Source organism: Leptonychotes weddellii, chromosome 8 (genome assembly GCF_054177405.1).
Source record: "Leptonychotes weddellii isolate Sample4059 chromosome 8, ASM5417740v2, whole genome shotgun sequence".
NCBI lineage: Eukaryota > Metazoa > Chordata > Mammalia > Carnivora > Phocidae > Leptonychotes > Leptonychotes weddellii.
Window position 1 is genome coordinate 8,139,500 of NC_138376.1, and position 24,207 is coordinate 8,163,706.

The window sequence follows — 24,207 nt, forward strand, 5'->3', positions numbered from 1 at the left end:
TGTAAGATTAAAAAATAAAAAGTTCATTGGACTCATTTTTTTCAACATTTATTAAGCGTTTTGTGCCAGGCCCGAGGATTACAAAGATAAACAGATTATAGTCTCTGACCTCAATCAGGGGGTTCTCATCCCAGTGGAGGGAAGAGGTACTTAAACCAGTAGTTTTGGCAAATACCGTAATCATGAAAGTTGGGGGCTATGAGAACACAGAGGAAGGAGAATACCATTTTAATTCTCTTAATGATGGGGAATGCATGTTAGAAAGTCAGAAATTTCAAAGGGTAGTAAATGCCACCTTAACTGTTTAAAAAGATTTTTACACCTGGGGTGCCTGCGTGGCTCTGTCGTTTGGGTGTCCAACTCTTGATCTCCGTTCAGGTCTTGATCTCAGGATTGTGGGTTCGGGCCCCACATTGGGTGTGGAGCCTACTTTAAAAAAAAAAAAGATTTTCACAGCTGCTATTGGCTATGTAGTACATGACCGAAGACCCCCACGAGCTGCCGTGAGCTGTAGACGGGCTCACAGAAGAGAACTTGTCCTCGAACCCAGCATGGGAACCGGGGTAGAGGTGCCTCTGCTCCACACATCACCTCCTCCAGCAGCGAACAGTTTCTCAGCATTTGGCATGCACTTAGCGTTGTGCTGGGTGCTTACATGGACCAGGATGAGTCTGACAATGTTCCTGCTCAGTGCAAGCTCAGAATCCAGATGGGGAGATAAGACCATTTATGTTTAATGATATTTTAATACCAGCTCATGAGAAGAAGCTGAACAGAATTTAAATGATCCTTCTGTATGGCCCACTGAGCATGGAAAGGAAACTTTTATGCCTAGAGAAGTGTCTGAGAGGGAAAGAATGAGTAGAATCATGAACTGATCCAGGAACTGAGCTCTTAACGCATAGCCCTGCACATAGTAGGCACACAGTACACTTTTAACATCTTTGGATTGAGAGAATGTTGTTACTAACTGGGGCTCAGTTATTAATCCAAACATAACCAAGAAAAATCATTCTTTTCTTTTGTAATTTTTTATTTTTTGTTTTGGTTTTTAGGTCAAGAAGTGGTTTTCAAGTGCCTTGGGGAAGGAATTCTTGAAAAAGCCTTTCAAGGGTATAATGCTTGTATTTTTGCATATGGACAGACAGGTAAGTAGCTGCTTTTATTTATAGCCAATGACATTAAATATGCATTTCTTAAAGTCTAGAAATAGAAAACACTTTGGGAAGTGACGGAAACATGCTTCTGACTTTGTGGGTTTTGCTGAATTAGATGATCAAAAGTAACCCTCTTTTTGAAGGTTCAACAATTTTGATAATTGAGTAATTGAGCAAAGCTAGTTTCAAACTATTAAATGTCATTTTCCTAAATTATAGCTTTAACCTGTATTTGAAATAGAAAAATACCAGTTTCTCAGTATAAAGGTTATAGTAAAAAGCCATAGGACAACTCTTGGTATCATCCTATGCGGAGGACCTTCCCTGGGACACAGGAGTGCTAATGGATTATTAAACCGAGACTGTGGGGCAGGTGCTTGGAACGTGCAGAGCAGAAGTTCGCTAGGGGCTCAGCCGTTAACACTGCTTCAGCAAGAAAGTTAGAATAAGTCCCACTAATATTGCCTGTTGTCCCATCACCGGACAGCTACGAGACTCGGACAAGAGAACACGTATCAAAGCATTTTCACAAACATAAAATATTGTGGGGGTAAAGTACTGTCTGTGTTACTCAGTAATGTATAGTTGACGTTCACTATACATACTTCTCAAGATTACATATTCATAGTGGTTCTATTTGTAGGCATCCGCTCCATCAAGCTGGAGGTTGTGAGCGTTACAGAAAGAATAGTAGCCTTGCTGTCCAGGGGCATGTGACCCTGGCAGATAAATGTAGAGACCTCGTCATGTGGAAGCATTATGTTTCACTCCCTCTGTGGTCCTCCTTCCTTTCTGCTTGCTCTTCTTCAGGTTCAGGAAAATCCTTCTCCATGATGGGCAGTGCTGAGCAGCTGGGCCTTATTCCAAGGCTCTGCTGTGCTTTATTTAAAAGGATCTCTCTAGAGCAAAATGAGTCACAGACCTTTAAAGTCGAAGTATCCTATATGGAAATTTATAATGAGAAAGTGCGGGATCTTTTAGACCCCAAAGGGTAAGTTAGTGATTTAATTAAGCTTGTCATGGGAGTAATAATTGTAAATGATCCTTAAGTTAAAACTGCAAGTGAATATATTTATTTGGTCACTACTGTGGTTTCAGTTCATTCACTGAGAAGGCATCTGCTTCTCAAAGCCTACTGGTATACCCAGTATATATGGTTGATCCTGTATTCATGTGTAAAGTTGCTTACGTATGCCATTTAAAAAGATGTTTTTACTATCGGTATTATTTTTGCTACCATGGCTTGTTCATAAAAATTGAGTTAAGAATGACGCAGTGGTCCTCTGATTCATGTTGGAAGGCAGCAGCTCTACATTGGAGGTAAGTGCTGGAACCAGCCTGGACAAGCATGCTCTTCCTGGGCTGTGCGCTGGAATCATGTTGGGGGGCTTTTGAAGCATACACTGGCCTGAGCCCCACCCATTGAGACCATGATTCAGTGGCCCCAAGGGGAATCCCAAGCATGGGTATTTTTTAAAAACTAGGTGATAAAAACCAGAGGAGTTTGATTCATAAAAAAAATTTTTTGCTGATTTAAAAATAATACATACTCATAGAAAATTTAGAAAACAGGCAAAGTGTAAGAAGAAATAAAAATGACCTGTAATCCCACCACTCAAAAATAACCATTGTTAATACTTTGGTGTATTTTGATCCTGTGTTTCAAGTCTCCAGGAGGCGGGGGGAGTGTTGAGCTCATTCTCTAAATTCAGTTCAGTATCCTGAATTATTTTTAAATGCTTTTAGCAGCTGTGTAATCAAGGGTATCATCATAAGATCGGAATTGTAGGTGATAAGGAAGTGAACCAATCATAGGAAATGTTTATATTGACTTTAAAGTTATTAACTATTTGCATATGAAAGAACATTTATAATACATGTAAGATATAAAGAAAAATAAAATTGACCGTCCTACTTACCATTTGGCTTAATAAATGGAACATGACCAATATTTTTGAACCCCTTTATGATTCTCTTGGATTCCATTCCATTCCCTTCCCTCTCCAAGGTAACCACAATGATGAATTTTACGTTTCTCATTATCTTCATCCTCCTTAGAGTTTACACAGAATTTTGCACAATTTTAAACTTTGTGTGAGGGAGATCATAATATATATGTCCTTTGTTGACTTGCTGTTTTCTTCTTAATGATTCATTCATTCTGATACATGAAGTAATAATGCATTCACTTTTACTGCTCTTTGGTGTTTCATTGTATGATTATACCATAGCCTATCTCATCTGCTATCACTTGTGTGGTTTCTACTTTTTACTGCCACAGTGCTACTCTGAGCATTCTTGCGCAGTTCTCTGGGTGTGCAAATGTAGGAGTTCCTAGGGAATACATCTGGGGTGGACCTGTGGGCCACAGGATACTGAATTTTTGGCGTTAGGAGGTCCTGCCTAATTGTCTTTCAAAGGACTCATACCAGTTCACAGCCCACCAGCAGTGTATAAGAATGCCCTGTGTGAGACACCATCACAAGCACTTGATACTGTGCTAGGTTACTTTTTCTGGCTCCAGAATAGCATTCAAGAATCTCTGGTTGTGCAAGGCGAGTGAGTAGAGTCTCAGATCCGTGTGCATCCCGCTAGCTCTCTTGAAGATGTGTATTTGATCTGCCCCCATTTAGAGTACACAGAATTGCTTGTTGTCACGTTGAATTCTTCATCAGTAAAGACAGGAAAACCTACTTTGTAGGTTACTGTAAGATTAAATGGGATAACTAAAAAGTTCTTAGGGAACAGTGCCACGACTTTGGGAAACACTCAGTGATTCTTAGTTCCGTTTTTTCCACACTTAAGTGATGCCAAACATCGACACTTGATTTGAAAGGTGATCAATATCTGATGCAATGGAAAAGGTGACAAATGCAATATACTCATAATATATATAGATTTGCTTTTAATCTCAATATGTGTTGATAAGCTTTAAATGGGTCCCAAACCAGGTTTGTCATTTAAAAATTTTTAAAAGTCTTAAAGTCTTCACCAGCAGAGCCAATTCTAAATATAGGATAAATATCAGTAACTGCAAACAACTGCTTTCCTGCTCTATCATTTTCTGTATAAAATTGTTAGCATAGAAGCAGCATAAATCACTTCAGCCTTAAAGAAGCAAATTAAAATACTTTAATATTGTTCACTACTTGATCAAAACCTTTAGACATGATTTACTGAAACTGGGAGTGTGCTTGTGTATGAAATAATCTTAAGGTTAAATTTAATTCTGCATGTTCTTTCCTTCTTTTTTTTTTTTTCCTCCTGTTAAAACTGAAGTTCATCGACTAAAGCAAGCAAGTTAGCTTACCCTCGAATTCTGTGTGCTGGCTGTTTAGTTTGGGAGTAGAGATAGAATGTTTTAAATAGTAAGTTACTTTAAATAGAAATCAGAGTATAAAAGACATTCCTCATAAGGAATGCTGTTTTCCTAATCCAAATAAAGTAGCTTTTAGAATATTTTTTGATCATTAAAAAAATTGCAACCTTAGTTTTTGAGTACCTAAAAAGAAAGAAAAGGTTCCCAGTTTGGTCTGATTCATTCATTCCTATTTCTTTCCTCCCAAAGGAATAGACAGTCTCTTAAAGTTCGAGAGCATAAAGTTTTGGGACCATATGTAGACGGTTTATCCCAGCTGGCTGTCACTAGTTTTGAGGTAAGTGTCATTAAAAAAAAAAAAAGTAAATTGAAATGTGTAGGTAATGTTGAGTGTATTTTTATGTGAGTGCTTCATAGCATATTGGTACCATGCGTGGTCCAGAAACCCGGTAGCAACACACCCTACACGGAAAGAAAGGGCTTCAACCTGCTTTGTCGTGAAGGCATGACAGTGCAGCCAAGAGGCTCACCAGTGTGGACTGCTGAGTATTTTCTTTCATGCCGCCTTGTTGAAACTCTTCTCCCCAAGGTTGTCAGTGATGTCCTTCTAGAGAAACCTGGACGCACATAAGCAGCGTTGGGTAATCCATTCATTCCCTTCCTGCTGACAGGATCTTCTGTGCTCATTTCCATTATTTTCAGTCTTCTGGTTCTATTTTTCTGAATCGCTCCTCTCTCCATTGACGGACCCGTCTCCTTTTCCTGCTCCTTGACTTGTATGCCTTTTTACATCCCAACTTGATGTTTTAGCCTTACTTCTATTGTCATTGCTTCAGAAACCCCCCAAAACGGCCCACTTTGTGTTGCTGGAGAATGCCGGCCCAAGAGTGCGTGAAGGCGTCCTCTGCCTAGTCGTTCTCACTGGGGCTTGTGGCCGTCCCACCATCCCCTCCGACTCAGTAGGACGAAAATTAATCTGTGAGCTAACTCCCCCCAGCCATTTAGATGAAGACATTTTTAGTATCACTCAAATGAGAAACAGAGTACAGCCATCACTTTAAAAGCACCTAGATTCTGAAATGAAGGGAAACCTCTCTGTCGTAAAGGTGCTAAAAGTCAGCACCTTTGCTCAGGTGCATGGTTCACAGCTCAGTGTGGTCGGGGTCCGTGTTCATCTCACCCTGTCACTTATTAGTAAGAGCCAAGGAGCTTGTGATTTGCATCCCCGCTGTGCCTCTTACTAGATGTGGGAAAAGTTACTTGAGCTCTGTGAACGTCAGTGTTCTGTGGGTAACATCAGGGGAATACTTGTTTATTATAAAGTTCATGCATCTGACATGTGTAAGAGCCCGTGGGTTCTAGGTGTTCAAAGATGAATAAGGAGCATTCCCTGCCGAGGTCGATAGCTCTGTAGAGTCGTTAAGCACAGGAGAGTTACAATCACCTGAGGTCACTACCTTATAGTGAGTATCTAGAGTGCTCCATAAACATTAGCTCCTTTCTCCCCCAGGAACTTGCAAAGGGAAAAAAGAGGCGCCAAACAGAGAAAGGGGACGATTGCGGGATGGCCAGAATGGGGGGAACATTTCATATTCCGGAAGGCGGTGAGAGAGGTGGAAGCTCACCCACTTCGCCGCGGAAGGCAGCCGGGGAGGCGGTCCTTACGGAAGGGCGGGGCCAAGCACGTCCCGGGGCTTGTAATTAATCCGTGCAGCTGGCGGGCAGGACTGCATTCCTGTGTTTGCGCTTATCCTGTGTTCCTTCTGCTTTGCCTGTAGGATATTGAGTCATTGATGTCTGAGGGAAATAAGTCTCGGACGGTAGCTGCGACCAACATGAATGAGGAAAGCAGCCGCTCCCATGCTGTGTTCAACATCGTAATCACACAGACACTTTATGACCTGCAGTCCGGGGTGAGGGCCTGGGGAGGGCCTTCAGTGCAGGAAAAGAACGCAAATATCCTGCAGGGGTGAAGGGTTTCATGGGTGGATTTTATGCTGGCTTTGCTGCTTACTAAATAAGCTACTTTACTTAAATCGTTCAATTTATCAGGTCTTCCTTTATATATAACTTTTTTTTTTTTAAAAAATTGGGTTTCTTGTGTAAACTCCCTGAACAGCATGATGATGTCACCATACAGCTTTTAATATGTATCCTTCCATTCCGAAATTCCCCTAAAAACAACGGAGTCTACCTCATAGCCATTAAGGGCTATTAAGGAGGAAACCACAGCGTTTAGCCTAAAGAACACTTTTTCAAAAGAAGAGGCATTTGACCTGAATATGCAGGAATCCTCACATGTTTCCTCAGAGGCACAGAAAATCCCCGGCTCTCTGAGGGCATCCTGGAAAGCTGAGCGGGCTTGCTGCCCAGCTACAAAGCAGACGCGCACCGGTCCAGATTGGACTGTGATGGGGCGCCTGGCTGACCCAGGTAGACGAGCATGTGACTCTTAATCTCGGGGTCGTGAGTTCGAGCCCCACGTTGGGTGTAGAGATGACTTGAACGAATAGAACTTCAAAAAAGTAAAAATTAAAAAAAATTTGACCATGAAATCGCGAGTCCACGTAGCTCCTCCCCTGCCCTGTTGTGGGGGCAGGGCTACTCCGGCTGCCCTCAGTTACCGTGCAGACGTCGGCGTGGACGTGTGCATTTGCACTCACGTGTGTTGTTTCTCTCTTGTTCCCTGCACCCAGAACTCGGGAGAGAAGGTCAGTAAGGTCAGCCTGGTGGACCTGGCGGGTAGTGAAAGAGTGTCCAAAACAGGAGCTGCAGGAGAGCGACTCAAAGAAGGCAGCAACATTAACAAGTAAGGTGGCGGGTGGGATTCGGGTGCCACACTGCAGCCTCACACCCAGCTTCCCCTGTGTCCGGGGGTGGGGAGCGGGGCTTGTGGCACTGGAAGGGAGCGGATGGTTCTGGTGGCAGGTGCTTCTGAGTCTGTGTAGCTTTAGTAAATGGAGTTGAAGAAAACCAACAGCCCTACCTCTCCTGAAACGCATGAGGTTTGTGTGAAGCTACGCGTTGTAGCCCTGTGCGTGTCATCATCATGTCTAATGTAATCTCAGGTAAATGCCAGTCACAGCCCTTGTCACTCAAATCATATCTTAAATTCACCTGAGAAGCTTGCTCTGAAAAGAAAACCTGCTTTGAATCCCTTTGCACAGCTGAAACTGTTTAAACATCAGTGCCTAACAGAATTTAACAGTTGCTGGATAGCTGCCACACTGAAATCTCACTTTTTGCCTTGAGAGCCTGCGGTGCGCCCAGTGCTGTCCTGGGGGCTGGAAGAGAGCAGGGTGGTACGGGATGTGTAGGAGTTTGCCAGGCAGACAAAGGAGATGCCGGCAGTGGGCACAGAGGGCACAGCAAACGCACAGACAAGTGGAGGACTTGTTCTTTTCAGTAATGCAGTATCCCAGGACGGCTCCTGCCATGCAAGAGGGGTGTTTGCTTTCCTGCTCAAGAGGGAGCAGAGTTTGTGTTTAAGAGTGTGAAGTGTCAAGTCAGACTGCCAGAGTTTCGTCCTTCCCTTCACCTCTCTGTGCTTTCTTTTTCTCATCTGTAAATGGGGATCGTAACAGTCCCTACTTCATAGACTTGTTGGAGCTTACATGCCCAGGATGCGCTTCGAACAATGCCTGGCTCATACTGTGCACTGAATCAATATTAATTGCTGTAGCTAATATTTTTATAATCTGTAAGATAGCATAATCATTATCATTATTCCAAGCTCAGCAGAAAGCAGTTGAGTTTGTACTTGTAACATCTCTCTGTTGAGACATAATAACTTGGGTTTCGTTTAGGACAGAAGGTGACAAGAGGCAATCTATGCAGGAACATGTTTGTGCAGCTTGCATTTTAAACGCGAGCACATTATAATTTTAGTGTGCTGAAGTTTAAAATTAGAAGGGAAATATCACCCCCTCTATCAGCTGGACACAACAGCACTCACTGCAGAGACTGCTGCTTTAGGGAGTTAATCTTCCAGTCATCCTGTCTCCTGCTCTAATAACAAAGGGCTTGGCTGTATTTCATGACCAAGCACTGTAGGAGTGCAGGCCGGCCCCGCAGCTCGGCCTTCCACAGTGAGCTCAAGGGCGGGGATGGGAAAGCAGAAATGGGGGTATGAGGGAGCAGGTATCAACGAAAAGATTGTCACCTGTCCGGGAGATGTGTTTACTGGTGCTAAGCCATGCCAGCCCTTTGCCTTCTGGCTGAGCTTGTGGGAAAACACTAGGAGTTCTGCGCCGAGAATTTGTGAGAATGTAGAGTATGGCTGGCTTTGCTGTATAATGATCGCTAACTTCTGCTGACCTCTAATAAGGTCAGTGTTCTGGGTGCTGTTCTGGATGCTCCATATGGAATCACTCATCTGATCCTCACACCAGCATTGGGGGGCGGGGGTGTCTGTTATCCCTATTTTACAGAAGAGGAAACCAAGACAGAGAGGGGGTTAAATAATGTGCCCCAAGTCTCAAAGCTCTAAGCGTGGATCTGGATTTGGCTGCAAGCAGTCTGGCCCCAGAGCCCCGTGTAGTATGTGGGGTGACAATGTGTTCTGTTTGCCTGCAAGGGTCCTAGCTGATACTTTCGTCCCAGAGTAAACGTTAATAGTGCCCTCTTAAATTTGGGCACTGAATTATGTACTGTCCCAAACCGGACTACCTCGAAGCCACATAATAACATGATTTAGATCCCCCGGCGACTGTCTTCCATAATACCTTACTGAATTGCATCAGATGCTCTCAGCATCCTGCTGTCTTTCCTTATTTACATACTAGCTCTTTCACAAATGAATATGTGGATTTCCTACTACTAGTCAGTGAGATCTGATCTTCATTTGGGGGGTTCTTTACAGTTATCAGAGCACTTTCATATGCATTATTTCATGTGAGGCTCCTAATAGGTATTTTTATCTCTGTTTATAGATGAGGGAACTAATGCTTGGAGACATTTAAGTAATATGAATAAAAGCTGAGCGGACATTTATTAAGTCTCTGCTATGTGCCTGGCGCTGCATTAGATGCTGGCGATGCAAAAGAAATTTAGATATTCTTGTAGACACTACTGCCTCCCCACCCACCCCCCAAATATGCCCTAATCCTGATCCTAATTCCCAGAACTTGTGCATATGTGACAGTGCAAGGCAGAGAACTTGGCAGATGTGATTAATTTAAGATTTTGAGATGAGGAGATTATCCAGGTGAGCCTCCTCTAAGAGCAAAGCTCCTGAAAAGTGAAAGAGGGAGGTAGGAGGGCCAGAGCTGGTCAGAGTGATGTGGGGTGAGAAAGCCTTCACCTTCCATTTCCTGTTTGATGGTGAAGGAAGGGACCGTGAGCCAAGGAACACAGGCGGCTTGAGGGAGATGGAGCAGGCAGGGCGACAGTCTGTCCCGACGGCCTCCAGAAGGAGCGCAGCCCTGCTGACACTTCTTAGCGCAGTGAGACATGCTCTGGACTTCTGGCCTTCCAGAACTATAAGATAATAGTTGTAATAGCTTCATGTTCTGTTAAGCCACCAAGTTTATGGTTATTTGTCACAGCATGATGGCTGCCCTTGAGGAGCACACAGTTGAGGACAACAGGAGGTCACTTCATTTGAAAAAATGAAAGGAAGGAGGATTTTTTGGGGGGGGGGCCAGACAATGCTGTGAAATTCTACATAAGCCAACACTGAGGCATGGAACTATTTTTTTTTTTATGACACCTTTTACCAGTCTTTGGATGTTTGCCGAATTGGTCTTGTGCTTTTCCCAAAATAACTGGCTCAGAGGGACTAGAGTTGCCTCTGAATCTTTTCCACTATGCCTTAGTCCAGGGCTGTTTTCTTTACCCCACACACCTCTCTGGTCTCCCTGAGTAGGTGCACATGCCCCAAGAGCCCACTCCGGACCCAGGTCTCCAGTAGGTGTCCTCCAGGTTCTCATTGTGGTCATGGGGACGTAGCATGCACGGGACATCTTGCCATTACACGGTGCCCTGACGTCTGCAGAGCTGTGTGGGAGACCTTCATGGAAATGGGCCCTCCATCCCTTGCCTGCCATTCCAAAATCCGGAATGCCCTGAACAAGCCCTTTTCTTTTCTTTTCTTTTTTTTTTATTAAAAAACATTAGTTTTATTTATTTATTCATGAGCGTCAGAGAGAGAGAAAGACGCAGAGGCAGAGGGAGAAGCAGGCTCCCCGCCTCGCAGGGAGCCCAATGCGGGACTCGATCCCAGGACCCTGGGATCATGACCTGAGCCGAAGGCAGACGCTTAACCATCTGAGCCACCCAGGCGCCCAAGCCCGTTTCTTTTTTTCTTCACAGCTTACCTGTTGGTAGAGCCTCACCGGAACTCTCGTGAGGCTGTCTCTAGTCGTTACCTGCGTTCAGAGTGTTTGTTTACTCATTTAGCGTGGCCGTTTGTAAGTTTAGCCACAGAAATGCCGGTGGGTTTTATTACGGCCTGCTGTCCCAGATCTGTCCGTGGTGGTCATGTACAATGCAGGCAGTGCACTTCCTAAAATTCAAAGTATTCTGCATTTCCATACCCACGTGGCCCCAAGGGTTTCAGACGAGGGGTGCTCCCCTGTCCCTTTTTGATCCAGGAAGCCAGTATGTGTTGGGCACTGGCCGTGTGAGAGCACGGGGAGGAGTAGCCGGGGCTCTGGCCTCGGGAAGGTCAGGATCCGATGGGGAAGGACTGAGGGCTGGCATGACCACATTCAGTGCCGTGGGTGCAGTGGGAGCCCAGGGACAATGGCCGGAAGGTTCGGGGAGGGCGGAATTTCTAGCCGAGTGACCTCTGTGTGCCTCAGTTTTGTCAGCTGTAAAACATGGCTGAGGAAACAGCCCTGTGAGCAGGGCTATTACGGGGATTAAATTAGTTACTATTGTAAGTGCTTCTTAGAACAGGGCCCAGCATGTAGTAAGCTCTGTAGTAGAGACACAGGTAAAATAAATAATAAATTGAAAGGGCTGCCTGATAGCTCCCAGATGGCTTTTTAAGCCTTAAAACCAGTGCCCCGTTGAGTGCTAAAATTAAAGAAATCTCTGACATGTTTCCTAAGCTTTCTCTCGGCCTCCTATTTGGGCTTCTTTTGATGGAACATTAGTAATCCTCTTAAGCAGACCTGTCAGGGACTTCACAGAGACATTAGTGTCTGCTTAATGGGCTATGGATTTAGGAGCTTCATCTCTCCTTAAGCTCTTAAGAGCTTTAAAGCACACATTATTCCTTCATTTGCAGAGCTAAGGCACGGCATGGCTGCACCACCATGGCCTGTGCAGGGTGTGGGACGAATAGGTCTGTAGACCATCCTCACAGGGGAATACATCTGAAAACTCAAGGCTGTTGCTCCACCTGTCTGTTGAGGGTGGAGTGAGGAAGTCCGTCCCTGCCACCAGAGTCCGGCGGGCCAGCTTCTCGGAGCGCTCATTCAGATCATGGGGCGCTCGCTAAAACCCCTGGGAATGTCATTGAAAATGGTTCCATCTTAATCTCAGCAATGGCCAGTTATTAAGTGCAAGCAATGTCCATCTAATGAGTATCACTCCTGGTCTCAGTTCGTTTCAGTCACTGTGGTTGATAATAAAGTATATATGAAACATTTCCCCAAATGGGTTCTACTCAACATTTGTTCTAGGGATACAAATATATGTTATTCTTAAGATTCTGTCAAATAATTTATGTTACAATGTAATAAATTATAAGCACAGTATTTCTAATGTGTCATGTGACTCAATCTTTTTTTTCCTTCTTGAGTACTTCCCATGACTTTTTTTTTTTTTAAAGATTTTATTTATTTATTGGAGAGAGAGAATGAGAGACAGAGAGCATGAGAGGGAGGAGGGGCAGAGGGAGAAGCAGACTCCCTGCCGAGCAGGGAGCCCGATGCGGGACCGGATCCCGGGACTCCAGGATCATGACCTGAGCCGAAGGCAGTCGCTTAACCAACTGAGCCACCCAGGCGCCCCCCATGACTCTTAATCATTTCTTCTCGGAAGTCTCGCTTAAGTGGGTATTGCCTGCATAACCGAACATGAACTTGTACCTGGGGAGAGTAAAAGTGGCCTGGTTCTGTCCATTATTCAAGGGCTGGTGGGGGTCCTCATCAATTTACCACTTACACATTGCAGGGTCCAATCTGAATAAACATCTTTGCATTTAATATGAGAGACCCACAAAGGACAGATCAAAAATCTCCTTGGGAGGCAGTAGCCACATGTTCTGGGGCATGTGACATTGTGACTTCAGTGTTTCTCAAAGCAATTTTGGGAAATACTAGTTCCTCGAGTGGCTCTGGGAAGGAAAGAATCCTTGGACAAATAATTTTGATAAAGGCTGCTTAAAAAAATCTCCCTTCGGAGATTCACAAATCCTATATAGCTGTAACTTAGTCCCTGAACTTTTCTGATGACAGAATTATAGGTATTACATCTATTAAAATCTCCAGAACAAATAATCAAAAGAACTCATTTTGGGAGATGTTCGTTTGTACTTGATCTCACCACGGCACTTGAAACGGAAGGGAATGGTTCTTGTTAGACGCACTTTGCTGGATTTGAATGACTCGAATGGGCCACCGGAAACCAGTGGGGGGTGGAACGAGGCCTGTTCTGCATGATCACAGCTTTCCTTCCTCTCCTGCCATGAGATGGGATTGTCCTTGCCCCTGTTTTGCCAAACGTACTCTTTGCATTTCACCTTTACTGTTAAGAGTGGAGACTTAACTGGGGAAAAGTACTAACTCAAGTCCACTAACTTCATCATCTTTCAACTAATTCTTTAAAAGGCAAGGATTGCATTCTGCTGTAAGCAACAGCTATAGTGACGACCAAATGATGGATTCCTTTTCCTCACTTTCAACAAGAAGTCCAGAAGCTGGTATAGCACCTCAAAAATGCTGTCAGGCACCCAGCTCGACAAACCTTAGTGTGTGTTCACGTTGTCCTCATGACCTCAAGATGACTCTATCATTCCAGGCATTGTAGCCTTATCTGTGTTCCACACAAGAGGGGGAAAGGAAGGGCAAAGGACCACTGGCTTCTGGCTTATGTCTACAGAATATGTACCTTTTCTACCAGAACAATAGCTTTCTTGGAAGCCCCACCCAGTAATGTCACCCTGCATCTCATTGGCCAGAGCTGTGTTTCATGGCTTCCCAGAGCTGCAGAGGACTCTGAAAAGTGGAGTTTCTAGCACAGCATTAGCGTCCCAGCAAAATCAGGGCTCTGTTAGCAAGTAAGAAAGGCAGAAGGGTTATTGGGCCAACATCCACAGAGAGTACCAAAGCCAGCATTGAATCAGTCCTTTTTAGAAAGAGATCCATGTTCTGTCCTTCAGTGTATTTAGACTCAGTTTTACTCAGCAGAGATATTGACTGACCGATTTTTGTAAGCCAGGCACAGTAATGGTACAATGTAGAATGGTCTCTGCTCTCAAAGCAGTCACAACCTTAAGTAGAAAGAGATAGAGAAATATATATGCAGGTAACTGTAGCAAAGTTTAATAACTAAGTACTGCACTTACGACCTTAGAAAAAGATCATTAGAAAATTAGGTAAAATAATATATTTGAAATCCATCCTGGAGAGTATAGATAACTCACATCATATCTACTCCTAAGGGAAGGAATCTGATGGTTTGGGTTTCAAGGGAAACTATGGAGGTTGGAGGAAGGTGCAGAAAAGGAAAAAAACCAAAAACTGAATTATAACCATGTTCTTCTCACTGATTTTATTTATTGGAGCTGCTTTTATTTTGTTTTTGATCCTCCTAGTTTTATTTACTTTCTTCTTAATCTCAAATTCTCCAGTGTTACAGTAGATAGGTAGATTTTTAAAATTTCTATCTTAAAACATGGCTATCTGTTCACAAATCGTTATCTCCTAGCCTAATCCTTCTGTCCTCTTCACTCAGCCTCTCCTCATTTACTCTGTGCCCACTGCCCCAGCCCAAGAACTTATGGAAAGGTTAGGAGTTTCCTTACTGTCTCCATCTCCCTTAGGTTCAGGGAAGGAGCTGTACTTCGGTAGAATTAGAAAGATTCCTGGAGCAATTTTTTCAGCCCCTCAAATTGGCAAACAGCTCCACCCTGTCCTGGAAATCTGAGCTGCCCATTTGCCTCCAGCGTAAGACAGCGCTAGCAGGATCCATAATTTGTGATTTCATTATATTCTTAAACTCCCTAGGAATAAAGTTACTGTTAGAATAGGTAAACCCACTGTTCACTTTTCACACATAGTTTTTGAGGTTCCACAAGCCCCTGGATCATTGTTCCCAGGTGGAAGGCAGCAAGGAGGGGTGGCGTGGCCCCCTGGTCACTGGGCGACCTGGTTACCTCTCACCCATCGTGGGAGTCCCCTCACCCTGCAGTTTTTTTCTTTTTGCGTCAAAGGGACAGTAGGTTGAGAGAGAGTTCTTGTTTTGAATGTGTGCACACTATCAGGTAAAAGGCTTCTACTAGTGATAAGCTTCCCTAACTGGGTAAGTTATAGAGCTAAGTACACAGAAAAGGGAGTCGGGAGGCCATTATCTGTCACGCCCCAGAGTCACGTGATCGTGTCTGCCCAGCCCCGCCCCTCCGCTGAGGCCCCTCAGGTGCTGTACGTGCTGACGACATACGACGTACTGACGCAGCGTGCACGTGGTGCTGTGGGCGGTGCTGACGCTGTGCCTCCGTTTCCCTTTTTCTCTGACAGCGCTCTTTTGTTTTTTGTGTCCTTGTTTAGGAGTGCCAGGAACCTTCCCTTTTTACTCCTGACACTATCAAATTAGAAAGTAGGACCAGTTGCCACCAGACAGCGTCACATCTCTCTCAGTGAGGAAAAACACATGACAACCGCAGAACGCGTTTGCATATGAAGGGCACTGTTCACTTAATACTGACCTTGGAGTCCCGGAGCTCTTTATAGTCTGGATGAATTAAAGTACTTTCTGCTGTATTTAAGTATTAAAAACTGATAACAGTTCAAAGAATTGTTTTCAACTGAAAATTTTATTCCAGTAGTTGCAAAATGTGAAAGATGCCCTATATTCTTTATTAAAGCAGAAATGTGGTTTTGCCTTATATTGAATTCCTGTTTTTCTTCTATTTCATATATATCACATGCCATTTTCTTTCTTTTTAAATTTAATTTTATTTCATCATGATAAGTATAATCTTTCATTCCCATTCCCCCTTCTCTCTGGTGGGGACCATCAGTTTGTTCTCTAGAGTTAAGAGTTTGTTAATTGGTTTGTCTGTCTCTCTCTCTTTTCCTTTGCTCGTCATGTTTCTTAAATTCCACATATGAGTGAAATCATATGGTATTCATCTTTCTTGAACTGACTTACTTCGCTTAGCATTCTAGCTCTATCCACGCTGTTGGAAGTGGCAGGATTTCATTCTTTTTTATGGCTGAGTAATATTCCATTGTGTATATATCCTCTTTATCCATTCATCTGTTGATGGACACTTGGGCTGCTTCCATAATTTGGCTATTGTAAACAACACTGCAATAAACCTAGGGGTGCGTGTATCCCTTTGAATTAGTATTTTTGGGATAAATAATCATTAGTGTGATTACTGGATAGTAGGGTAGTTCTATTTTTAATTTTTTTGAGGAACCTCCATACTGTTTTCCTCAGTGGTTGCACCAGTTTGCATTCCCACCAGCTATGCAAGAAGGTTCCTTTTTCTCCATATCCTCACCAACGCTTGTTTCTTGATTTTTAGCCATTCTGACAGGTGTGAGGTGATACCTCATTGTATTTTTTTTTTTTTAAGATTTTATTTATTTATTTGACAGAGAGAATGAGAGACAGCACAAGAGGGAAGAGGGTCAGAGGGAGAAGCAGACCCCCCGCTGAGCAGGGAGCCCGATGCGGGACTCGATCCCGGGACTCCAGGATCATGACCTGAGCCGAATCAGACGCTTAACCAACTGAGCCACCCAGGCGCCCCCCTCATTGTATTTTGATTTGTATTACCTTGATGATGACTGATGTTGAGCATCTTTTCATGTGTCTGTTGGCCATCTGGATGTCTTTGGAGAAATGTCTTTTAATGTCTTCTGCCCATTTTTAAATTGGGTGATTTGTCTTTGGGTGTTGAGTTGTTTCAGTTCCTTATTGGATATGTCATTTGCAACTATCTTCTCATATTCAGTAGGTTGCCTTTTCGTTTTGTTGATTGTTTCCTTTGTGCAGAAACTTTTTATTTTGATGTAGTCTGAATAATTTATTTTTGCCATTTTCTTTCTTAAATTTGTTATCTTTGGGAGGAGTGATGGAGTGTTTGAATTTGAATTTTTTTTTTTTTTTAAGATTTTATTTATTTGAGAGTGAGAGAGAGACAGTGAGAGAGGGAACACAAGCAGGGGGAGTGTGAGAGAGAGAGGGGCAGGCTCCCGCTGAACAGGGAGCCCGATGCAGGGCTCGATTCCAGGACCCTGGGACCATGACCTGAGCCGAAGGCAGACACTTAATGGCTGAGCCACCCAGGTGCCCCTGAACTTGAATTTTTTTTAAACAACTGTATTGGGAAATAGTTCACATGTGCATACTTTACCATTTTTTTAAAATTTTATTTTATTACATTAATCACCATACATTACATCATTAGTTTTTGATGTAGTGTTCCATGATTCATTTTTTTGCGTAGAACACCCAGTGCTCCATGCAGTACGTACCCTCTTTAATACCCATCACCAGGCTAACCCATCCCCCCCGCCCCCCTCCCCTCTAGAACCCTCAGTTTGTTTTTCAGAATCCATAGTCTCTCATGGTTCATCTCCTATTTAAAATGTACAGTTTAGCAGCTTTATTATTTTCAGAATGTATAACCATCATCACAGTCTAATTTGAAAACATTTTCATCATTCCCAAAGTAACCTTGTGTCCAAGTCATTCCCATTTATACCACCTCTGGCCCTGGACAATCACTACCTTCATCTCTTTTCTGGGTATTCACCTATTCTGGGTATTTCGTATAAAGGGAATCGATATGTGGCTGTATTAGTTTCCCAGTGTTATAACAGGTTACCACAAACTGGGTGGCTTACAACAATAGAAATTGATTTCCTTATAGTTCTGGAAGCCAGAAATCCAAATCAAGGGATTGGCAGGGTTTGTTCCTTCTTGGGGCTCAGAGGGAAAATCTGTTTCTTGCCTCTCTCCTACCTTCTAGTGGTCGCTGAAGCTCCTTGACCTTCCTTGGCTTGTAGATGCATTGCTCCCATCTGTGCCTGTGTTTTCACACGGCCCCTCCCCTGTTCCCTGGGTGTCTTCACGTGGCCTTCTTTCTTATAAGGCACCAGTCACTGGATTACAGCCCTCTGTAAGCCAGTATGATCTCGTCTTAACTAATTACATCTTCAGGGACCCTATTTCCAAATTAGAATCTATCTGAGGTTCTGGTGAACATGAATTTTGGGTAGACACTGTTCAACCCAGGACATTGGCCTTTGGTGTTTGGCTTCTTCCACTTACCATAATTCTTCAGGGTTTATCCATGTTGTAGGTTATATCAGAATCCTCTCTTGTGGTTGAATAATATTCCATTGTGAGGACACCACATTTTATCCATCCCTTCATCATTTGACGGACAGACACTTGGGTGGTTTCTACATTCTGGCTGTTGTGAATAATGCTGCTATGAAAATTCATGGACACGTTTCTGTGTGGGCATATGTTTTTATTTCTTTTGAGGTGGATTTAACTGAATCTGTCAATTATATTGTACATATTTATGTCACTTTGCAGGAATGGCTATTATTAAATTCTGGCTCATTTTTGACCTCTTGAATTTGCCTTTGTATTTCAGTGATTTTCAAATGACTCACCTTTGAGCGATTATGTTTTGCAAGAAACATGCTTTCAATTCATTTCATGGAAGTCTATTGTTAACATTAGAAAGAAAGCTATCTAGTCTTTCATGCTAAACTCTGGTTACTTGCTGATATGTGCTCTTTTGTTTTTATAGATAAGTAATAACATTTAATTTTTTAACCATTCACAAAGTATTTTCTCTTTGTGATGTCCTGTAAGCTTCCTTGTACTCCTGAGAGATCTCCTGAGGCTGCTCTTTTCTGGCTGCTAAACTTGGGATCCAGTTGATTTCCTTTTAAAAGCGCACTTGGACTAACTGTGACACAGGACGATGTCCTTCATCCTTCAATTTCACAAATCTGTTGCTTCTATGGTGCTCTTTTCTCCAGGTGCAGGGAACATGTATTAACTACCAGGGAACATTCATGAGCTTAGACCAGTGGTTCTCGAACTCCAGCCTGCACCAGAATCACCTAGAGGGCTGGTTAAAGCAGAGTGGTGGGTCCCACTATAAGTGTCTGAGTCTGTAGGTCTGGGGTGTAGTGGGGCCTGAGAATGTGCATTTGTAACAAGGTCTCAAGTCTTGCTGGTGCTGCTGGTCCCAGCACCACGTTTTGAGAATCATGGGCCTAGGCAGCTAAATCCATGTACCACTTTGGGTATTGTTCAACCAGGGCCTCTTAAAATTTAATGTGCCTATGAATTACCTGGAAATATCTTTAACCTGTTCTGACTCAGTAGGCCTGGGGAGGCTTCCAAGAGTCTGTGTTTCTAAGCAGCTCGCAGGGGATCCCAGTGCTGCTTTGTGTAGCAGGTGTTGAAAGAATAGCCATATGCTGTCCTCTGCTTGGGTAGGTCTTTGTTCTGTACGACTGTACAGACTCCACACTGAGTTGTGAAATACGCTTGCTAGCTTTAACAGATGAACAGAATATACCTTGTAACTTGCAGGGAAAGGTTCTCTTCAAGTTACGTGGTTATGATGGAACACAGAATGAGAGGCCCAGATGGTCCAGATTAGCCCCAAAGAATAAATGGTTCAGACTTTCACTGTAATATTTGGAGTCAATTAAAATTCTCTGGAGTGATTTTTTTTTAAACGTACGTTTCCAGGTTCTGAAATGTCTGTCTCACAGTCACAGGTCCTGTGACTGAACCGAATAGATTCTTACAGGGATTCTAAATTCATTCTTTTAAATGAATGGAGTTACTTTTTTGTTTTTCTTTTTCTCAGCTTCTTGACAAATTAATGTACACTTGATTGTATCAATGTTAGGGCCTTGTTGTTCTGCATATTTCGTACTTATTCCCTGGAATGATTATTATTTTATAGAAACAATATAAATATTCTCTAAAGCTAATTAAAAAGATTTTTTTTTCTCTCGGCAGGTCACTTACAACCTTGGGGTTGGTGATATCATCACTGGCTGACCAGGCAGCTGGCAAGGGCAAAAACAAATTTGTGCCTTACCGAGATTCAGTCCTCACTTGGCTTCTTAAGGTAATTCATTGTTCTGGTGTTCTTTCCAACTAGAACTTGCCAGTTTCAGAGCTGGTAGCTGAAAGGTGTGTGCAGAGCTAACCAAATACACAACAATCCCTGACAGTACTGTCATCCTGATTCCCAGGAACGTAGAATGAAAACTCGCTTCTGTTGCCCCTCTTACCCCATGGTAGTGCTGTTTGACAGGCATCGTCGTTGTGACTAGAGAGAAACCACATCTCGGCATACAGTTATTTGTGAGATACAAACCCATTTCCACCACACATTTCTTTCTTCACAGAGAATGTCACACGTGCATGTTTTCAGCTTTCATCCTACGTGTTGTGCACAGAATGGGGCTTGTTTCCTAAGATGCTACTGGAAATATTTTGCAGGACAATTTGGGAGGCAACAGTCAGACCTCTATGATAGCCACCATTAGCCCAGCAGCAGACAACTACGAAGAGACCCTCTCCACCTTGCGATATGCAGATCGAGCCAAAAGGATCGTTAACCACGCCATCGTGAATGAGGACCCCAATGCCAAAGTCATCCGGGAACTGCGCGAGGAAGTAGAGAAACTGAAGGAGCAGCTCTCGCAGGCTGAGGTAAGATCAGCCCGGAGCTCCCTGTTCCTGAAGGCCCCTGGCTGGTGGTATGGGAGTGGGGAAGGGTGTCCTTGCCTGCAGTTTTAGGTCATCTCCCTGCCATTCAGCATTTCTGTGTTGATTGGCATCTTCTGCATGCTAAGCATGGTGAAGACACCATGAGTGGTACCAGACTTCTGTCCCAGGAACTCAACCTCCAGCTGAGGACACAGACAAGTAAGAGTCAGGGATTGCTACTGCCTCATTGTTTGCCTCAGTCAGCCAGTTGGCCCTTGACTGCAAATCTCTTCCAGTGTGAAACTTGAAGAACCAAATGTGTTTTTTTAATTTAATTTTTTATTTTTTAAAGATTTGTTTATTCATTTTAGAGAGAGAGAGAGTAAGGCGAGGAGCAGAGGCAGTGGGAGAGAGAGACTCTCAAGCAGACTCCCTGTTGAGCACAGTACCTGACGCGGGGCTCAATCCCAGGACCTTGAGATCATGACCTGAGCCGAAATCAAGAGTCGGACGCCCAACCAACTGAGCCACCCAGGCGCCCAAATGTGTTGTTTTTATTAACATTGTGAACTATGTGCCCATAGGCCTTGCAGTTTTCAGATTAGTTGGTTATATATCGTCTCTTTCTCAAGTCAGGGCAGACAGATAAATGTTAGGAACAATTCAGAAATCTCCTTTTATTTTATTTTTTTAATGTATATCCGCTCCTGGCAGGAAACAAAATTGGTCATTTCTCATTGTTACCATCTTTCCTTGGCTTTACCCAGCTTGAATAAACACACCCTCTTCTAAGTAACTTGCTTGTTGCAAGCTACTGGGTGAGGCCCTGTCTCATTTGAAATAGGTAATAGGACTGAAATGACAGCCAAGTGGCTGAGCGTAAGTCACATGCTTGGCCATGCCTCACTTGGGTGTGGACCTAGGGCTGCTAAGGTCACATTCCTTCATACCACTCGCTGCTGAACCCTCTTTAGTCAGGAGAGTAATAAGCTGTGGGGGGAAAAGCGTAATAGATACTGTTTTTAAGCACTTTTGTACCAGCCTATGTATCTATCAGTGTATCTAGTCAAAAAAGTAATCAGTAAGAGATTGAGATAAACAGGCAGAAAGGAGTCAAACCAGGGATCTGAACTGTCTCTTCATTGGTGATGGTGGAGTTGCACTGTAACAATGTGTTTATGAGTCTTCCTCTTCTTCCAGCTATGGGCTTCTGAAGTGTAGGAAGCCTTGTTTTATTAATTATTTTCATCCCTAACCCCTAGGGCAACACTGATACTGGAAGGCACTTAGCATAATGCCTGGCAACATTGTGAGTGCTCAATAAATGTTGCTATTTTTTTGTTATTCATTTTTTATTGATGCCAAGAAGGGTAGCGAAACACCTGAAAAATCAAAATACTGATAAACTTTGAAGAGAGTCATTCATGATCCTAGGAGGAAAGTGTAGCGGTTCTGAAATTCGTGTAGAGGTGGATGTGCTACTTCTCTCCTCTTGTCTCTGAATCTGCTTTTCCCCCGTGACCATGTAATCTAGGCCAGATGGCTAGAACCATGCCCGGCCAAAGGGAACAGAAGAGGGGCCCCGGAAGGTTCTCCGAGATAGAGTTTTCCTGGGTGTCTCCTTGTCCTCAGCACTGAATGTCACTCTCAGCTTCTGTTATACCACTGTGAGACTCTGAAACCTCAGTGACCGTATGCATCATCGCCACTTGGATTTCTTGTCTGAGTCTGCCGTCCTTCCTGTTCGTGGGCTTGTTCTTTGTAGAGGCTCCCGTTGTTATAGGGTGTCAAAGCATGTTGTTGCCAAGTAGAGGCCCCCAAAGTGTTTAAGCTGCACTTCTGTATCTGTACTTAGACCCCTTAGGTATTCTCACTGAGCTAACTTAGAGGGAACTTGCTGCCCTTTTACCCAGATGTCCTGTTTCCAAGGGAGTGATGAATATGCAAAGTTTATTACCACCAATAAGAAAAGTAGTTTTAAATGATTCAGAGTCAAATTTTAAAATGAACGAGAAGACTCTTCACCTTTCCTGGTAGGTTATCCCTGGGATGTGTTTATTGGTGATGTGTGTTGATCTCTGTCTTACTGAATAAGAAATCTGCTTATCTTTTTTCCTATGTTTCTGTTTTGACGACGAACTTTAGATCTTTGAGGTCTTCAAATGTGAAGGGCGCCTGGCTGGCTCAGTAGGTAGAGCATGTGACTCTTAATCTCAGGGTTGTGAGTTCAAGCCCCATGTTGGGCTTGGAGCCTACTTAAAAAAAAAAAAAAAGTCTTTAAATGTGAAATTTAAGTATGATGGATAAAATTACTCTGTAATGATTTGTATCAGTTTAATTCAGGACACTGGTTTCATTTTCTCCTTTAAAGAGTAGCAGTCATTTATTCTTATATTTCTTTTGATTAATAAAGATCTAAACCCCCCCTTGACAGTGTATGACTTAATTGCTTCCAACAGACTGCTGATAGCCACTTATGAAGGACAGTAAGGGATTGTCTTATAAATAATGGTGGGAAAAATTAGAAAATCAGCTATCTCTGGTTTCCTCTTCAAGGCTATGAAGGCCCCTGAACTGAAAGAGAAGCTCGAGGAGTCTGAAAAGCTGATCAAAGAGCTAACAGTGACTTGGGAAGAGAAGCTGAGGAAAACAGAAGAAATCGCACAGGTAGCTTGATAATTCAGGCCTAAAATCTTGTGATTCTTTTTCATTTGCTGTCTTTTCTGTGTAGCCACTCATCATCCTCAAAAAGTCATGTAAGGGCGTCTTCCTGGTAAACGAGACCGCAAAGATCAGGCTTAGAGGCTACTTTGCCGTCTTTCATCGGCTGCCATGTGGTCCACGTGTTTGCTAGAGGTGCTGGAGAGCACGGACTTGGAGCAGGCATCCTCCACAGGCCACGCTGTGCATGTTTCCTGCTTCTCCATTTTGTGATTTTGGATCACCTGGCAGAGCATGTTACCTGACTGGCAGAGAGTTTATAACTGACAGCACATCATAGTTTTTTTCATTGTAATTGCTTCTTTGGGCTTGTGAGAAAATGCTACATGAACTTTACTTGAGATCTAACATAAGGCAAGGACTAATGCTGCACTCGTGTGTGGTTTATGAATCTACACTGTGCGTTTTGTGAATATTTTAATCCCACTGACCACTTGGAAATACTGGACCATCCCAGTGAGGTATCTTGAAAGCAGTACCTGGGACCTAGTCGAGCCTTCTCTTAGATACTATTCACACACACACAGACTCACACACACCCCCACACACATACCCCTAACTCCCTATGTCTTGTACATTGCTTTGTGTTTCTTCACAGCACTTATCACCATTGGCAATTCTGTATTTTACGTGTCTGTTTTTTCATGGTCTGTTTCTTTCCACTAGAATATAAGTTTTCACAAATGAAGGGACTTTGCTGTTGTATTCCTAACCCTAGATCAGTACCTAACACTTAAATATCTCATGAATGAATGAATGAACGAATGAATGAATGAATGAATTCAAGGCCCTGTGCAGTAAGGAACCAACCTGCTCTTCCAGCCCCATCTCTCCCATGACTTTCCCACATTGACTAGGGTTCTTGCCACCTGGAATCATGCAGTGTGCCCAGAACCTCTACTGTGCCTTCTGGTGCCTTCCTTTCGGACACCCTGCTCCTACATTACCACTGCCCCATTTCTTCCTTGGAAATTCTTAATACTTCAAGAAACATCTTAAGTGTATCCTTTTCCTGAAGTCTTTCCTGGTCTCTGAACCCATCACAATCTCCCTCCTTGGAAGCCCCGTAATACATTGTTCCTCTCCAGTGGTCCTCTTCTGATTTAGGTATGTCGTCTTATCCCC

At 43.4% G+C, this 24,207-nt stretch overlaps 1 protein-coding gene across 1 annotated transcript in view; it reads left to right on the top strand.

Moving 5' to 3' along the window:
• KIF13A (kinesin family member 13A) overlaps nt 1–24,207 on the top strand; it is a 121,873-nt gene that overhangs the window by 37,001 nt on the left and 60,665 nt on the right. Inside the window, exons 3-10 of the mRNA XM_081827623.1 lie at nt 1,056–1,148; nt 1,968–2,148; nt 4,726–4,813; nt 6,255–6,389; nt 7,173–7,285; nt 19,663–19,774; nt 20,152–20,364; nt 22,918–23,028. Coding sequence (XP_081683749.1) covers nt 1,056–1,148; nt 1,968–2,148; nt 4,726–4,813; nt 6,255–6,389; nt 7,173–7,285; nt 19,663–19,774; nt 20,152–20,364; nt 22,918–23,028 — 1,046 coding nt within the window. The remainder of the gene's footprint in view (nt 1–1,055; nt 1,149–1,967; nt 2,149–4,725; nt 4,814–6,254; nt 6,390–7,172; nt 7,286–19,662; nt 19,775–20,151; nt 20,365–22,917; nt 23,029–24,207) is intronic.